We start from the raw sequence: 18,839 nt of genomic DNA on the forward strand, positions 1-18,839 counted from the left end.
TCAGGTGCTGCCACAAGACCCAGAGAGGGAGGATGCCCCGCAAGACAGTGAGCAGCTACTCTGGCAGGTGTCCCCTGCAGCCTCGGGACCCCGGAGAAGTCACAGTTTCTGCAAAGACAGGAGGAGCGGGCCTTTTGTGGTGAGTGACGCTGGTGCGGCCAGACTGGAACTCGTGAGGGGGTGGGACACCGCTGGGACTGTGGTCGTATGGACAGTCATGGCTGGCCTGGGGGCCTGAGGGGGTCGCGGAGGGGCAGGTGGCTGTCCCGGAATCTGGTGTTGGCCACGGTTCTCGACGTGGAGGGTGTTTGGTGCCTCTGCCAGGAAGCCTTTGCTCGTCTTGGGTTTCCAGCCCAATGCAGAGAGGTATCTTGTGCCTGGCGTGGAGCAGATAAGAGAACAGGCCACGGGGCCTTGAGGTTCTGGGTTCGAGTCCCAACACCGCCCCTCTCAGTCTCTTTCAGCAATTGGCTTCTTTCCCTGGAAAACAAGATCATGATTTCTGTTTCTTTTGCGCCGTTAATTTAACCAGGCTGGTCCTGGAGCCAGGTCACCAGGGCTCAAATCCTAGCTCTGCGTGCAGACAGGTGTTTGGCCTCAGTTTCTTCATCTGTGAAATGGGGATAATAACAGCATCTACTGCACAGGGCTGCCATGGGGGCTCAGAGAAGATGGTGCAGGGAGCGTTCGGCATGGTCATGGGGACACAGTCACACTTTAATGAGTGTTATGGTTACCATCGTTATTATTACTCTGGTTTTCGAGTCTCTCTTTGCCTGTCACTGAGTCTGTTTCTTTGGGCCAGCACTCGCCCTCTCTCTTAGCCTGTTTCCTCACTTGTTAAGATAGGTATTTCTTTTTTTTTTTTTTTTTAACGTTTTATTTATTTTTGAAACAGGGAGAGACAGAGCATGAACAGGGAAGGGTCAGAGAGAGGGAGACACAGAATCGGAAACAGGCTCTAGGCTCCGAGCTGTCAGCACAGAGCCCGACGCAGGGCTCGAACTCATGGACCGCGAGATCATGACCTGAGCCGAAGTCGGCCGCTCAACCGACTGAGCCACCCAGGCGCCCCAAGATAGGTATTTCTTTAATGAGGCAACCCTAGTTCTGCTCACGAGGTCATTTGGATCACAAGCTCTGTGTATTTCAAGGACACTTGTGCCTGGTCTCGGGTCTTGGAGATATGGGAAGCTCCAGGATTTAAATCCCAGGTTCCATCCCTTCTGGCTTTATGGTCATGGGCAAGAAGTCACTCTTCCCTAAACTTCGGGTTCGTCCTCTGCAGCTCGTGGTGAAGAAGGATGCCCCCCGCAGGGTTCTTGATGGGAGAATGTCTATACCAGAGTCAGGGGGGCTGACTATATGTCAGAGCGGGAGCTCACGCTCAGACCTCGGCTAACGTCTGCTGAGCAGCCCCAGAAAGCTTGGGTGTTCAGATCCCAGTCACAGACATGTGTACATTTGAAACCGCCTGGTGTTTTTGTTAAATGTTCCCTTCCAATGATTTCTTCCTTACCCTTTTCTCATTGCCTCTCCGGTGGCACCGACTCAGCTTATCTGATTGTACTTGAACTTTCGTGTGTGTAAGCCAAACAGAGGTTATGGAGAGAAAAGCATTTAAGGCCTATCTTTTTATAGTCTCTGCTTGCTGGCATCTTCCCTGGTGGCCTGGCTTCCCCTCTTCCACTCTCTGTCATTGAGGAGCCTTTGTCCTTGGAGTCCTCAGGTGGCTTGCCTTGGCTCTCTCCTTGTGGCTCCCCGAGGCCTCTGCCCCGTTGCACCCTGCTTGATTTCCTCTCCTCAGAGGCGGGTGGGCAGGCTGGGGGCCTCAGACCTCATGTCTCTGCTTTGAGGACTCACACCTGCAATTCCAGGGAGTGGCCACCAGGGGGTGGTGGTGTTCAGCTCACTTTCTGATGGCTCCAAAAGCCTCACTCCAAGGACCTCAGCATTGGGCACTGGAGGCTGAGAAGTGGGCTCCACTTCCGGCTCTGTCACTGTGTGACCTTTGGCAAGTGATCTGACGGACCTCAGTGTGCCTCAGTTTTTTCTTCTGTAAAACGAGGATGGTCCTATCTGACCTCAGGAGCATTTTTGTGAGCTGTAATGAGATCGCTCAGCACTCTGAGGAATTGATCCTCAATGAATACCAGGGCTGCAGTGACAGCTTTTCCTTCATTCTCCCCCTTCCCCCCCCTCCCCCCTTTTTTCAGCTCTCTCATTGTAAGAGGGGAAACTGAGGCCCAGAGAGCAGGCCGGACTTAGTCAGGGTGACCCTCCAGGTGAGGACTGGGGTCCTGAGCCCTCGGCCCTGCTGGCCGCCCTTACTTCTCTGCAAGTTGTCAGACCTGCATGTTGTATTTCCTGAGGTGCCTGAGGGGGTCCCCCCGTAAACGTTGTCTACAGTTCTGGTCACTCTTGATTACTGACGCCGGGCTGTGGGTTTCCACTTTGGGTTCTCCATGTTTTGAGCCTGGTCTCGGGCCTTGTCCATCCCAATTCTACCCCCCATGGTGGGGAGTATGAATCCCATTTAGCAGAGGAGGGAGCTGAGGCCCAGAGAGGTCAAGTCGCTTGCCCAAGGCCACACAGTTAACATATGAGGGAGCCGGGATGGAGACTAGGCCTCTTCTGCTTCCAGCCTCTGACCTGGGCCCTGTCTGCCCCGGGACGGTGTCTTTGGCCTGCTACCAACCCCTGCCAGCCCCTCTCTGGGCCTGCAACACTTGGTGCCTTCACTCACAAGGGAGCAAAGACAACCTTGGCCCTGGGGGTGAGAATGTGATACTTGTTCAGCCCGGGGTTGGCCGCCAGCTGTTCTGCCGCGGCCGCCCTCTGGAGGGTGCCTGGAACTTGCCCGGCCTGATGCCCTGCTAATCTGCACAGCCCCGCCCCCACCTGGCTGACACACAGCCCTGAGCACTGATAGACCAGTGTGGCCCTGGCTCTTGATCGAGGCAGTGGGCAAGTGAGTTTACCACTCGGGGCCTCTCTTTTGGGAATCATGTTAATAATAATGCCTAATAAGTTATGGTGCTTAATGCGTGGTATAGTTACTAGTATTATCCCCATTTGACAGATGGGAAAACTGAGGCCCGGAGCCATTAAGTACGTCTCCCAGGTTGGAGCTGTGATGCCAAGATGTTCATAAAGCACTGAGCACAGTGCCGGGTAGAGAGGAACTGCCTGATAAATGTCACCTGCTGTTACTCTATCGTTAATTATTATTTGCCGTCAGTTTCTTTTTCCTCTACCTTCTCTTGAAGGGCTACTCGATGGAACAGGAAGGCGTCCCCAATCTAGAAGTTTCTCTGCTGTTGAGGAAACTGAGGCCAAGCAAGGGCCTGTCTTGTTCAGGGAGGGCCCCGCTGCAGCCAGGACAGAGCTGGGACTATAGACCATGTTTCTGGACTCCCTGGCCAGTGCTCCCCTGTTGCTTCCAGGGCTATACTTAGTAGGACGTTGGGTCCTTGTGGCAAATCCGAGCCCTGTGCCGGGCCTCGTCCCTCACCCTTCCGTGGATGGTCATGCCCTCCTTTCCCCAGAAAGTGAGCCTTTGGTCTGCACTCAGGCAGGTGTCCTAAAGCACAGTGACTCGGTTGTGGACCATGGCCTTGGGTCACAGTTTGCCCCAGAGGCCTCTCCTGTGACTGAAGGTACACATCCACCAGCTGTGGGGGTTCCCTGTAATGGGGCAGGTGGCGGGCCTCTGTTGACCTTGAGAATGTTCTCCCAAATCTCCAAACCCTGGGCCAGCATTTGCGGGCTCCTTCTCTCATGGGCCCACTGTGTGCCAGGCCCTGGAGATTCTCCCAGCTTCCTGGGGCTACACTTCAGCGGGACCTGCAGGTAGCCTAGGAGGGTCTAGTTAGTTGGAGGAGGAGGAGAGGAAGGACACTAAGGAAGGAGGAATTGCATATGGAGGTATGGAGGTGGGGTGATGGAGGAGGCATGTTTGGGAAAGAGTGAATAGACCAGTTTGGCCGAGGCGGAATGTTGGGGGGTGGTCTCAGTCTTCCTTCTGACAATTTTGTAAAAAATTCTATTTACTTGTTTTGAGAGAGACAGAGACAGCACAAGTGGGGGAGGGGCAGAGAGAGAGGGAGACAGAATCCCAAGCAGGCTCCCCAGCACAGAGCCCGATCGCGGGGCTCAAAGCCACAAAGCCGCGCGATCATGACCTGAGCCGACATTGAGAGTCGGACGCTCAACTGACTGAGCTCCCTGGGCGCCCCTTGACAAATATTTATCTACATGTCCTTGGTGCTGTGCTGGGCATTGGGCTACAGTTACAAACGAGACACAGATAAATAAGAAGGTAGATAAACACTTGCAGTGGGTTCTAAACGCTCCTGTTCATTGAGCACTTACTATGTGCCCGGCACCGTGCCATGGGCCTTCCCGGCATTCCTCCCTTTAATTTGTTCAAGGTTCAAAGGAGGGACACTTGTTTGAGGTCTTGAAAGATGAACAGGTGTTTGCCAGATGGGTGTGATCCGGGAAGAGGTGGTTTACCCGCCCCCCTCCCCCCAACCCCGTGGAGGGAACAGCTGGGGCAAAGGTTCAGGGGTGTGAAGCTGTTCTATGCACTGAATGTGATCTAGAGTCCAGGAGACGGTATGGAGGCTTTTACACTTTGATGCTTCATTCCTGGACACCCCCAGCGTGTTGCTTTAATGCCAAGTTCAGACTTTTTCCTGCATCTCTTGCTGAGCAAACTGTGGTGCTTGCTTCTGAGGGGTGGCGCCACCTCCTGGCAGCTTGGCCTCCATGCTGCCCTCTTTGTACCAGACCTCCCAGAAAAACACTGAAAGCTTTGAAAGCACTTGAGTCTGATAACTTCATTAACATGACTGGAGAATGGAGGGAAAAACCATTTGGGATTCTAATGCGGAGAGTTGTGAACGTCACCGTCACCTCGAGGTGAGGTAAGCGGAGATTTGTGAAGTGGCCCCTGGTGGGTACGTTGTTGGTTTGGGCTGGATATTCTCTTTGAATTTTAGTTGGTTGACTAGGCATTCGAGTGGGAAGGGAAAAAAAAAATCAAAATGAAAGAGTATATGTGAACTGCTAGAAATAACTCATCAAAGATTGTGCTTGAAAAACAAGCTTTGAGTAAAGATTTTGTGTATGCGTGTGTGTGTGTGTGTGTGTGTTGTTTCTCTTTTTAATCCAGGATGTGGATTCTTCTCCCAGTAATGTGTTGCTTGGCATTCCCATGTTTGATGTTAGGCCTGTGTTGATGCCATTCGAATGGAAAGCCTTAGGATTGTGGCTCACTGGCCTAATTGAAAGGGCTAATTTGGCATACACAACAAGATGTTCAGAGGTGGGCAGCTGTTGGCTTGGCTCAGCATCTCTGAGAGTCTCTTGGGGTTTCCCTCATGCTTTGAGCCTCATGGTCCCAAGATGGTGGCTGCCACTTTTCCAAGCATTAAGTTCACTCTCTGGTAGGAGGAAGTGGGAAGCCAGAAGGGCCATGCTGGCTGAGTCTGAAAGAAAGCAAAGGCTTTTCCCAAAGCACCCTCCAGAAGATTTTAACTTACACGTCACAGGTCACATGGCCCCTGCTGGCAGCAAGAGAGTCTGGGACAGTCAGTGCTCAAGACTTCTGGCCTCCATCATGGAAGGTGGCCAAGTGGAATAGGGCTATTGGTTATTCGAGAAATAGCATTGTTTAATACACAGCCTGAAGGAAAAAAAATGGGGATTTTCAGGTCCTCGTCAAGGAAGCTTTGGTCTCCAAGTCAGGATTTGGGACAAGAGAGAAAATCTGCCCAGGGTCTGTACGTTGTGACGTGAGATGTGTGCTAGGCACTGGGCCTCTGGGATGGGAAGGCACAGTTCTGCCCTCCAAGGCCCCCATTCTGCTGCGGAGCAGGGCTCAGAGAGGGGAAGGAAGGCTGAGGTGGAAGAGACAGCTTGGGTGGTAACTGGTCCAGGGGCCAGAGTGCCACTCCCTGCCCGGGTGAGTTCAGGGTCACATGCCAGCTTTAGGAGTGTGAGTGTGGAGCTGAGCGGTGAGAAACTCGTTGACGCCCTCTGCCCCTAGGAGGTTCAGGAATCCTGACTTGTGGCTAATTCCATTTGTTAATTGTTTCTTGTCTGTCACTGCTGGGTTGAAAGGACTGGAGAAGGCTGAGTAATTTATGTCTCAGCTGGTTAAAGTTCCTTTTCTGGATTAAAACCAGCCAGGCCAGAAGGCTTTTTTTTTTTTTTTTAATTTTAATTTTTTATTTTCTTATTCCTAGGTCTTAAATGCAAATGACCAATTGTGCCTAAGATTTTGTATTGGGTATATTTTGTATTCATACGCTTATCTAGCTTCCACCCACCCATTCATCTGCTTATCCATCCATCCATCCATCCATCCATCCATCCATCCATCCTCTACCCAGTTATTTATATATACAAATCTCTAAGGATATAAAAATGAGTAAGTTAATTTCTGTCCTCAAATTGCTCACATTCATAGACTATAAACAAGTGATTATATAATCCAGGATGATAAATACTAGTCATTCATTTATTCACCCATTCATTCATTCAAGAGATATTTATTGAGCACCTACTACTATGTGTCATACACCGTTCTTCGTTCTTCAGGTAGAGCAGTGAACAAGACATAGATGGCTCCTGCCCTCCCAGAGCTCATACTTTAATTCCTTTTTAAGTTTGTTCATTTTTGAGAGAGAGAAAGACAGAGCATGAGCAGGGGAGGGGCATAGAGAGGGAGACACAGAATCCAAGGCAGGCTTCAGGCTCTTAGCTGTCAGCATAGAGCCCGACGCGGGGCTCAAACTCATGAACTGTGAGATCATGACCTGAGCTGAAGTCAGACGCTTAACCGACGAGCCACCCAGGCACACCCACACTCCCCCTGGAGCTCATACTTTAGTATGAGAAGACAGACATTAAACAAGGAGCCAGACTCAAAAGAGAAAGACCAAGTACCAAGCGCTATGAAGAAAATAAAATAGGGTGTTGGGAGTCAAGACTGGTTGGGGGATTATTTCCTAATGGGGGTTAGGGAGGGCTTCTCTGAGGAGGTGACATGAGCTGAGACTTGAAGGGGGAGCACCTAGCCATGTGGAAGAATCAGGGCAAGTGTCAGGCAGAGGAAAGGGCAAGTGCAAAGATCCTGGGGCTTATCATGTTTAATAATACTAATCCTACTACTACTAATATTAACTAATAATACTAATTCTAATGATAATAATGATGCTGATGGCATTGGTACTGGAGCAGACAGTGAGGAATGAGGGAGTTGGCAGGAGTCAGGTCACACCACCTTGATGGCCACTGTAAAGAGACTGGTTTTGGGTGAGCACGGGCTGCTTTGGTGAGTGCAGAGGAGGGAGGTATCATACCGTCTGGAGGAATTCAGAAGAAAGTCCGAGCCAGACTCCATGGAGGAGGGAATTAGCTAAGAAGAAGGGAATCAGGTGAGGGGAATGGCACGTACGTACATCAAGAGGCATAGGAGAACAGGGGGTTTTCCAGGAGCTGCGAGGGGGGGCGGTTACCTGGAGAGTGGTGGAGAGGAGGCAGAAGAAGGCGGCTGGAGACCCAGAGGAGTGGAGAGAGCGCCCCCTAGTGGACGTTTCAAAAGGGGTTGGAGAGGGTGAGCTGGAAGCTGGGATACCAGGTAGGAACCTGTTGCAACAATCCGGACAAGACCATTAAAAACAAAGCAAAACAAAACAAAAAACATTAACTTATTGTGGTTAAATGTATGGAAATAACATAAAGCTTACCTTTTTAGCCATTTTAAGTGTATTACTCAGTTTCATTAAATACATTCACAGTGTCGTGCAGCCATAACCATTGTCTGTTTCCAGAATTTTTTCATCATCTCACCCAGAAACAATGTCCCCGGTGAACACTGACCCCCTGTTCCTCCTCCCGCAGCCCCTGCACCCTCTGTTCTACCTCCTGTCTCTGTGAATTTGCCTGTTCTAGATAAGGCAGATAAAGGGAGCCATGCAATACTTACCCTTTTGTGTCTGGCTTATTTCACTTAGCATAATGTCTTCAAGCTTCATCCCTGTTGTAGCAGGCATCCTGATTTCCTTCCTTTTGAAGGCGGGATAATATTCCATTATATGTATAGAGCACATTTTGGGTATCCGTTGGTCTGTTGGTGGACCCCTGAGTTGTTTCCACCTCTAGGCTGTTGTGAGTAGTGCTGTGAACGTGGGTGTGCAAATATCTGCTTGAGTCCTAGCTTTCAGTCCTTTTGGGTGTGTGTACCCAGGAGTGGGATTGCTAGGTCATAAAGCAAGTCTGTTTAGCTCTTTGAGGAAATGCCAAAACCGTTTTCCAGAGCGCTGCACCATTTCACGTTCCCACCAGCAAGGTACAAGGGTTCTAATTTCCCCCCACCCTCACCAACACTAGTTGTTTTCCATTCTGTGTTTTTGATAAAAGCCATCCTCGTGGATATGGAGTGGAATCTCATCGTGGTTTTGATTTGCTTTTCTGTAACAGCTAGTGATGTTGAGCATTTTTTCATGTGCGTGTATCTTCTTCTGCCCATTTTGGAGTTGGGTTGTTCATTTTTTGTTGCTGTTGAGTTTGTTGTAGGGGCTCTTTCTATATTCTAGATACCAGTCCCTTATCAGTGATATTGTTTACAAGTATTTTCTCCCATCTGTGAGCTGGTTTTTTTTTTTTTTTCACTTTCTCGATAGTGTTCGTTGATGCACAAGGGCTTTTAATTTTGATGAAGACCAGTTTATCTAATTTGTTCGTTGGGGCCTGGAAAATAATTTTTAAAAGTGACGTATAATATGCATACAGAAAAGAGCACGTATCATAAGCCAGATGGCCTGGGTTTGAATCCCAACTCTGCAGTCTACCAGCTATGTGACTGAGTGGGTTAACACCTCTGCCTCAGTTTTCCCATATGTAAAACAGGAGTAATAATGGAGCCTATTTATTAGAAATTCAGTGAGGTTAGATGAATTAATGTATTAATGTATGAATTAATGAATTAAGGCCCTCTGATCGATAATGGGCATCACTTAAGTTATCACTTTGCTGTTATTACTGTGACTATAGTCCATATATTGAGTATCTGCATGATAGACACTATGCTAAGATTATTCACTGTAGAAACATTAATCCATGGTCCCATTTACTCCCCACAAACCCCAAGAGATGGGTGTATTTATTCATTTTCCCATATTGTAGATGAGGAAACAAGCTCAAGCCCTTCTGAGGTTTGCCGAGTGCCATTTCCTGGCACTTTTTTCTAAAGTGACCTCACTATATCCTGAGGTGCTAGGAAGATGCCCATCTTAGAGATGCTAAATGCTTAAGGAGGTGAGTGGACCAGGCACACACAGCAAGGAAACCACAACACCTAGATTGATCCCTGGCCTGTGGACTCCTCCCTTGCAAGTGAGGAGGGGGTAGGTCTCTCCATGTGGAAGAAGGGGCCACTAGGGCTCCCAGGGACTGAGACCTCAGAGGGACCCCAGCCAGGTGTCCACAGGAGGCTGATGAATGATGAAACACCTGTTCCCCTTGCAAAACCTGTCTGCCGGGGCCAGGCGGGGTGAACGCGCCCCCTGGTGGAACTGCGCGGGATTGCAGGCGCTGCCCCCCCCCCCCCCCCCCCCCCCCCCGCAGTGGGATAAGCCGGAGCTTAACCATTTTTCTGTGTGTTAACCCATTGAGTGTCACTGCAGCCATCTCGTGGGTGAGGAAACGGAGGCCCAGGAGGGTGGGTGATGACGATCTTTCGAGTCCTTTTGTTTCTCCTCCTTGAGAAAGCGTGCTGACGTGTGAGAAGAATGCTAATTCGTGGTGAGCTGATGCTGACTTGACCCTTAGTGTGTTTGAGAAAGTGAGTAACAAACGTATATGCACTTTCCCCTGCTAACAGTCACAATTGCGACGCACCGTTCGCTGGCGAAGTTGCCGGGGTCCACACCTGTTTCCACCTCCCAGGGTATGCACACGTATACCAACACACTCGCACGGAGCAGGAACAAACCCCACGGGACCCAGATTCTCATCCGGGCTCTGTCCCCTGCCACTCGGTGGCTTTGCACAACTCCCTGAGGCTCGCTCTCCTCGTCTGTGAAATGGATGAGAGAAGCCAGCTCTGTGCCCCACGCAGGCTGTCACGAGTGGGTTAAGGCAGACGTCAGAAAGCTGTCTGTTGCCAAGGAGGAGTTAGTAGCCAAGGTCTTAGGCAGACTTTATAATTCATTCCAGCAACGTTTGCTGAGCACCTGCTGTATGCCAGAGCAAAGTCAAATTTGCACCTCTTCCCGGAGGATGAAATTCCATCTGCACTCAGGATCCAATCCAGTGTCCATATGATGGCCCACAAGACAGGGTGTTTCTGTCCTAGCGCAGGTCCTGTGCTCACTCCACTCAAGCCACATCGGCCTTCAGAACGGTCCCTCATCACGTCAGGTGTGTTTCTGCCCCAGGGCCTTGGGACATACTGTTTGCTCTCCTCCAGATTCCCTCTTCATTTCCCTTGCTCTCTACTTACCTCTTCTCAGGTCATCTCTCAACTCAATGACACCCCTCGGCGGGGCCTTCCCTGGTGCCATGTCTATAGAAGGACCCCTGGCCCCCAGTCTCTCCCAGTGCGCCCCTAGTCATATGCAGTGTCTTCTCATTGCCCAGAGTAGAGTCTCTGAGAGGCAGAGAACACCAAGCACATTGTAGGCGCACAACACATATGTGTGGAATGAATGAATGAAGTATCACCCCCATGTTTTACAGATTTTATTTACTTAAAGCAGCTTCAGGGTCACCGCAAAATTAAGAGGAAAGTGCATAGATTTCCCGTATACCCCCTGCCCCGACACACGCATAGCCTCCTCCATCATCAACGATCTCCACCAGAGTGGGACGTTGGACACAACGGATGAACCTACAGGGACACGTCGTCATCACCCAAGGTTCGTGATTTACGTGAGGGCTCACTCTTGGTGTGGTATGGCCTGTGGGTTTGGACAAATGCGTAATGATACGTATCCATCATTATGGTATCCTACAGAGTAGTTCCGCTGCCTTGAAAATCCTCTGTGCTCTGCCTGTTCATCCCTCTCCCCCCACCAAACCCCTGGCAGCCTCTGCTCTTTTTTCTGTCTCCATAGCTTTGCCTTTTCCGGAATGTCCTAGAGTTGGAAGATGCGGTCAGCGTCCGTGGACAGGTTTTTGTGCGGCCCCAAGTTTTTAGCTCCTTTGGGGAAACAAATGCCAAGGCGCACAGTTGCTGGATAATATGCTAAGACTGTGTATCATTTAAAAAAAAATTTTATTAAAAATTTTTTTAATGTTTTTATTTAGCTTTGAGGGACAGAGAGAGACAGAGCATGAACGGGGGAGGGTCAGAGAGAGGGAGACACAGAATCTGAAACAGGCTCCAGGCTCTGAGCTGTTACCACAGAGCCCGACGTGGGCCTCGATCCCATGAACTGTGAGATCACGACCTGAGCTGAAGTCGGAGCTTAAACAACTGAGCCACCCAGGCACCCCATCATTTTTTTAAGTGTACAATTTAGTGACTTTTCGTATACTCCCAAAGTCATGCATCCACCAGTCAGTTGGAGAAGATTTTCATTACCCCCCCCTCCCCCCCCCCCACAAAGAAACCAAGCTCCCGTGAGGAATCAATCCCCAGCCCCATCCTTGGCAATTCTGCCATTTATCGACCCCCTCGGCTATGCCAGCCTCCGTGCTCAGTTCATTTTCAGGGTGACTCCACAGGTGGGCGCGATTCTTGTTCCCATCTACTGGATGACAAAGCTGAGGCCCAGAGAGGTGAAGTCACTTGCCTGTATCACTCAGCTAGGAGGGGTGGTGCTGGGATTTGAACCCACAAGGAGCCTGTGCTTGGCCTCAATGAGATGTTTCCCAAACTCTGGTCATTCTGTCACCTTGAGTACTTGTCATATTTGTGAACCACCCGGACTAATATTTAGTTCATATTTTACTTGAGCTTGCTTTGCTTTTTTTTTTTTTTTCATGTTTATTTATTTTTGAGATAGCTAGAGAGAGACAGAATGTGAGAGGGGGAGGGGCAGAGAGAGAGACACACACACAGAATCTGAAACAGGCTCCAGGCTCTGAGCTGGCAGCACAGAGCCCAACACGGGGCTCGAACTCACAAACCGTGAGATCGTGAACTGAGCGGAAGTCGGACGCTCAACCGACTGAGCCGCCCAGGTGCCCCTTGATTTGCTTTTTTAAAACATAGCACCTTTATTGAAATATAATTCGCATGTCATGCAATTCGTTCTTTGAAAATGTACAAGTCAGTGGGTTTTCGTACATTCACGGGTTTGTGAGACCATCAGCACAGTCCCTTGAGGACATTGTCCTCGCTCTCAAAAGGAAGCTGCACCCATTCGCTGCCCCCCCTCCCCACCTCCCGCATCTCCCCTCCTCCCAGCCCTAGGCAAATGCCGTTCCGTTTTCTGTCTATGAATTTACCTGTTCTCGGAACCTCAGATAAATGGGACCATCCAGTATTTGTGCTTTTGTGTCTGGCTTCTTTCACCTGCAGCATGTTTTCCAGTCATTGCCCCCCTCAAAGAAACCAAGCTCCCCTTAGGAATCAATCCCCAGCCACGCCGGAGCATGGGTCAGATTTCCATTCCTTTTTATGGCTGAATCATGCCGCACTGTCTGGACAGACCACATTTCGGTGATCCGTGTGTCGGTTGGTGGCCACTTGGTTTCTTTCCACTTCTTTTGGCTGCTGTGAACCCTCCCCGCCACTTTATAGTCCCGTTGTGCGGGTTTGATGTCCTCAAAATTCTAACCTCTCTCTGCACTTTCTGACGAATTGCAGGATCGCAGAGCTGTTGATTCGTTTGTTCACTTCCGCGTTGACCGTGCAAACCTGATGCTCAGTTTGCTGAAGGAGTGAGTGGGTGGGTGGGAGAGTCAAGAGAGAGACCTACCCGGGGAGGAGTCCCCTGGCCTGGTTGTGAGAGAGGGCTCAAGGTATAAGCAAAACTGGGTCTCGAAGGGGAGAAGTCGGCCCGGTGGGGAGAGGCGGGAGGGGCCACCAGGCAGAGGGCCCAGGCTGAGCTGGGCTTGATGGCCTGTGTTGCAGCCCTGATTTGTTATGCTCGCCACATACTGGGGGGGGGGGTACCCCCGTGCTCTCAGGGAGGCCCCTCCATCACTGAGCAGAGAGAAGGGCTTAGAAGAAAAATGGAGAACTGAATAACGGGGTGGGGAGGAGGCAGGGGCCAGAGTTCCCCGGACCGAGTCCCTCTCCCCCCGCCTCAGAGGTCTGGTGATTGCTAAATGCCCAGCTCAGGGGCCACCTCAGGGCTTCTGAGTCCAGGTTTACAGGCGCTCTTGTCTACATTCTGCCTCGGGAGCTGCAGGCAGCAGGCAGGGACGGAGATTTAGTGACAAACGGGGAGATAGGAGTATGCACGGCTGCCTATTCCAGCCTGTCCCTGCCCTCTGTCCAGTGTTTCAGGCACAATGCGGGATCTTAATCTTCATGTGACATCTCACCATTGTTTTAGAAATCGAAACTTGTTTTTATTTCATTTTGTTTTTTTAGATGTTTGTTTATTTTTGAGAGAGAGAGAGAGCACGTGCACACGCATCGGGGAGGGGCAGAGAGGGGGGGACAGAGGATCCAAAGCAGGCTGCACACTGTCAGCACAGAGCCCAATGCGGGGCCTGAACTCACGACCCATGAGATCATGATCTCAGCCAAAGTCGGACGCTCAACCAATTGAGCCACCCAGGCGTCCCTTATTTTATTTTTTTAAGATTTTATTTTTAAGTAATCCCCACACCCAGTGTGGGGCTCGAACTCACAACCCTGAGATCAAGAGTTGCCTGCTCTGCCTACCATGCCAGCCAGGTGCCCAAAATCTCACCATTTTTATGTGTTGGAGCAGGAAAAAAAAAAAAAAAAGAATCAACATTTTTTTCTTTTTTAATTTTGATAGAGGTACTGGTGAAGGTGGGTGGGTGGGTCAGGCCACACTCAGCTGCCTTCAGTTAACCCGCTGGGAATTGGCAATTTTGTTTCACACACATCACCTCAGTGAAGCTTAGGTGAAGTGAGGTGGCTTGGCTCAGGCTCATACGGTGGGCGGGGTGACAGGTGGGACTCAGTCCAGGGCTGTTGGACTCTTCTGGAAACCTCCACATTCGGGGGGCATCAGAAGTGACCCGAGTGTCCTCCAGAGGGTTTTCCAGTGCAATTTTTCAGTTCCAGCCTCCTCCTCGCATCCCTGGCCCTGTCCCTTGTTCCTGGTCCCCCACCACTCCCCATCCTCCTAACATTAAAAAAGGCACCATTTAAGGCCAAACAACAACAACAACAACAAGACAACAACAACATAAAAAACAAAAAGTCACGGGGCGCCTGGGTGGCTCAGTCGGTTGAGCGGCCGACTTCGGCTGGGGTCATGATCTCACAGTCCGTGAGTTCGAGCCCCGCGTCGGGCTCTGTGCTGACAGCTCGGAGCCTGGAGCCTGTTTCAGATTCTGTGTCTCCCTCTCTCTGCCCCTCCCCTGTTCATGCTCTGTCTCTCTCTGTCTCAAAAATAAATAAACGTTAAAAAAAAAAATTTTAAACAAAACAAAAAGTCACCATTTTCCTTGTGCAGTACTCAAAGGCTACCACCAGAGGGCGAGACGGAGGTGATCTAGTTCCAACATTGTTTTATTATTCATTTTTATCCCGCCTTTTGCATTAGGGCCTTTGCTCTGAAGAAGCCAAGTCTTCTGTGACCATTTGGATTTTCTTTTCAACACATGCCACTGATTTTGGTACACGTGTCACTCAGCTCCGTTCCCCATTAGGTCCCCTTACAGTTTCTATTTTACAAGCCTTGCATGGAGTTCCTGGGCTGAGGTGGGGACATTCTCCTTCAGCCTGCACAGCCCAGCTGCGCCGTTTGTCTTTACTTATGATGTTTCTCTTCTGAAGGAATTACTTGGTGGGGAAAAAATTCTGTTTTTATTTTATTTCTAAAAGGAGTGTGGCATATGTGTGTGTCTGGGGGATGGGCAGCCCGTGATGACAGCCCTGTGAATATAGAAATGGCATTTCTGACTTGAGCAGACATATTTCCAGAGATGCTAAATCTTCTAATTGAACACAGGGTCCCTTGAGAAGAGGAACATTTGGTCATATTTCAATTGACTTTGGTTCCATGCCACCTCTCCTGAGAAGCCCTCCTGGGTTGCATCCTTTGCGGTGAATTCCCGGCCCTCTAGCCCCCCAGTGCTGTAGTGGTTTTCTCCTGTAGACCATGCGCTCCCTGAAGGCAAGGATCCTGTTTCACTCAGGCTGACTCGGTGTCCCCTCTGCTCTACAATGAATCCTCAAGGCATCCAGTGGCTGCGCCCTTGCGGTCTGACACCACCTGGTCTCATCCTCACAAGAGCCCCACGAGGGAAGAAATTATTATCAGCCTCGCTTTACAGCTGAAGAAACTGAGGTGCCGAGAGGAGACACAGGTTGTCCAGGATGATGCTGCGGGCAGGATCGGGCTTAGGGTTGGCACGCAGGCTTGTCTGAGTTCAAGTCGCTGCTCGACACAGCTTCTTGACCCTTCTCCCTGCAGGTGCTCAAGCAAGGCTCCATGAATTAGCGGGGAGGGGGCTCTTTAGCTGGGGTCTAGGGGCCTCTGGGCTCACATGTGCCCACCTTGGGGATTTTTCTCTGGCTGTGACTTCTGTGTTTTATTTATTTATTTATTTATTTATTTAAGTTTATTTTACTTATTTTGAGAGACAGAGAGAGCACAGGAGGGGCCGAGAGAGGAGCAGAAGGAGAGAATCCCAAGCAGGCTCTGCACTGTCAGCAGTGAGCCCGATGTGGGGCTCGAACTCACAAACCGTGAGATCATGACCTGAGCCGAAATCAAGAGGCAGTTGCTTAACCGACTGAGCCAGCCGGGCGCCCTCTCTGCCTGTAACTTCTTCCCTCAGTCCTTTGTTGTTCTCCCTCTTCCTCCTCTCCATCCTCCCTCACCTCTTTTTTCTTATTTTTTCTCCTCCTTTTCCAAAAGCTTATTGGAATATAATTTGCATACCATGAAATTCACTCATTTTAACTCTGTAATTTAATAATTTTTAGCAAGTTTACAAAGGTGTACAACCAGTGCCACGAATTCCAGAACCTTTTCATCACCCAGAAAGAAACCTCCTACCCATTAGCAGTCATCCTCCACTCTCTGCCCACCACCCCCCCTCACCAACCACTGACCTACCCTGTGTCTCTACAGTTTTGCCTTTTCTGGACATTTCCTATCAGTGGAATCGTGCACAGCGCGTGGTCTTTGCATCTGGCCTCTTTCCCTGGGCAGCGCGTTCTTAGCCATCTTAGAACATGTATCGGTGCTTTTTTTTTTTTTTTTTTTTTAATGTTCATTTTTGAGAGAGAGAGAGAGAGAGAGAGAGAGAACGAACAGGGGAGGGAGACACAGAATCTGAAGCAGGCTCCAGGCTCTGAGCTGTCAGCACAGAGCCCGACACGGGGCTCAAATTCATGGGACTGTGAGATCATGACCTGAGCCCAAGTCGGACGCTTAACCGACTGAGCCACCCAGACGCCCCAGCATGCATCAGTGCTTTGGTCCTTTGTGTTGGGCTGGCTCCTTCCCATCCATGGGTGTCTCCCCTGCCTTTCCCAACCCTGTGTGCCCCTCCATGTGGTGGACGGAACCCACTGGGGCATGAGGGGCTGTTGCCGGGTCAGCCTGGGTGGGAAGGGATGAAAACTTGTTCTGCCTTCTACCTCCTGCTCCCCAGGTGTGTGCTTTAAATGTTTTTGAAAGTCCTGCAGTTGATAATGGCCTGTGGGTTGGCTCTGCCCTGGCCAGAGGGTCTCTGAGGTGCTTTTTTTTTGGGGGGGGGGGCGGAGATAAGCCCATAACCTGATGAGCCGACCCCAGCTTGGGCTCCTGCTGGCTTCCTGCCAGCCAGGGTGACTGAACCTAATATGCCACTAGCCAATCGCAGCCAAGGTGCTTTGAGCCCCTGCTGAGAGCCCCTGAGCACTTTACACATAGTACCTCATTTCCTCCTCCCAGTGATGCTCAGGGGCAGCCACCGTCATCACCCCTATTTTATACTTGGGAGCCGGGGCTCGGCGAGATTAAATAACCAGCTCAGTATCACATAGCTAGCTACTGCTGGGATGAGGATTTGAACCCAGGCTTGTCTGCCTGCAGCACCTACGCCCTTCACTGGCACCCCGGGCTGCCTCTGTGAGACCTGCTACCTCCTTCCTGGCTCTCAGTTTCCCCCTTGGATAGCCTTCCGCCCTGTCTGTGCCCCGCTGCTTTCAGAAGTTGTCAACTTCAGGAGCACAGGGGCATGTGTATGGCTTCTGTGAGTCCCTTTTTTTTTTTTTTTAAGTTTATTTGTTTTGAGAGAGAGCGTGCGCGTGCATGCAGACGCATGAGCGGGGGAGGGGCAGAGAGAGGGAGAGAGCGAATCCCAGCAACACAGGGCTTGAAACCACAAACTGTGAGATCACGATCGGAGCCGGAACCAAGAGTCAGACACTTAACCCACTGAGCCCCCAGGCGCCTGTCTGTGGGTCCCTTTTTTGGTGGCTGACAGGGTGCCGGGCATGCAGTAGGTCCGCCCTCGGTGTGTTATGGGCACACAGAGGCACGTGTGATTTCTTTGTCAGCAGGTCTAGTGCTGGGAGCAGTGGAAATTCCCAGCCCTTCGGGAAATGGTTACAGAGCACCTACTAAGCGCTGGGCTGTGGGCCAAGGCCCTGCCTGTGGGGAGCCCAGAGCCCTGTGGGGGAGATAGGCTCCCATCCCACCGAGCACCCTGACACACTCAGAGAGGGGACTCAGTGACTCCTGCTTGCTCGGAGGGCTTCCTGGAAACATGCTGTTTGCATTGGGCTCGACAGATGGTTGCACTTCCAAGGCTGGCATGGGCATTCCTGGCCGAGGACGCTGTCTGAGCAAAGGCCGGGAGGCTGAGGGTCCACACGTGCTTGAGGAACGGGTTTGGCTGGGGCAGTACGTGGAGGCCGTATGGGTAAGGGCATCGAAGGCCAAGCCCGTGGACCCTGAGGGACGACAGGCTTGTGGGGCAAGCAGGCCCTTCTAGCGTCTCGGGTGGTGGCCACGTCGGCTTCGTCCGTGTCCGGCCCAGGGCCTGGACACCACAGGCGCACGGGGAGCGTGCGATGGGTGACTGGGCTGCCCGGGCTCCCACAGGATCACAGATCCGGATGCCTGTGAGGGCCGGGGCCTGGTCCAGGCCTGGGTTGCGGGGAGCAGGAGGCACGTGGCCGCTCTGGTCCCCGGGCAGCACCACATGGTTCTGCCCCGTCCGCACAGGAATGCCGGACCAGTTCCTAGACAAGCCGCAGCTCAGCATGGCTGCACGTGGCTCCTCAGATGCACGGACGCTGGCAACTCGTCCAAGTAAGAGAGCGCGGAGCCCCTGCCTTCCCTCCCCCGCCAGAAACCCCAACACCCAGACGGTGCCCAGGGGGCTGCCACTTTTCAGTCCCTTCCTTCCCGAATGCCGACAGCAAGTTTAAGCCCCCGCCCCTTGTGGGTGATTTCTGCCAAGCGCCGATCTCTCCGGAGGTCTTACATGGTTGTGGTACCATCCGTCTGTTCTTGGATGAACGAACGATGTTAGTAAAAGTTGCCCTGGGACCTGCTTTGGCTGGATGTTGCTCCTGGATGGGGGGAGACAGGCTGTCCAGGGGTGGGCTCCCGGGGACGAGGGATTGGAGGAGGGATGGCAGAGAAGCAGAAAGTTCTGCCAGAAGAGGCACTCTGGGACGCTGTGTCTGGGGGCCCGCCTTTTGCCCGGGCTGGGGGCTACCAGGA

The 18,839-nt window shown here is 51.3% G+C and overlaps 1 protein-coding gene across 2 annotated transcripts in view; it reads left to right on the forward strand.

The window, feature by feature from the left end:
- The window catches only part of KIAA1671 (KIAA1671 ortholog), a 203,323-nt gene that overhangs the window by 73,119 nt on the left and 111,365 nt on the right, over positions 1-18,839 (forward strand). For both annotated transcript variants that reach the window (XM_058693085.1, XM_058693086.1), the window contains exon 6: positions 5-139. In XM_058693085.1, coding sequence (XP_058549068.1) covers positions 5-139 — 135 coding nt within the window. The remainder of the gene's footprint in view (positions 1-4; positions 140-18,839) is intronic.

The sequence above is a fragment of the Neofelis nebulosa genome, chromosome 11 (genome assembly GCF_028018385.1).
Source record: "Neofelis nebulosa isolate mNeoNeb1 chromosome 11, mNeoNeb1.pri, whole genome shotgun sequence".
NCBI lineage: Eukaryota > Metazoa > Chordata > Mammalia > Carnivora > Felidae > Neofelis > Neofelis nebulosa.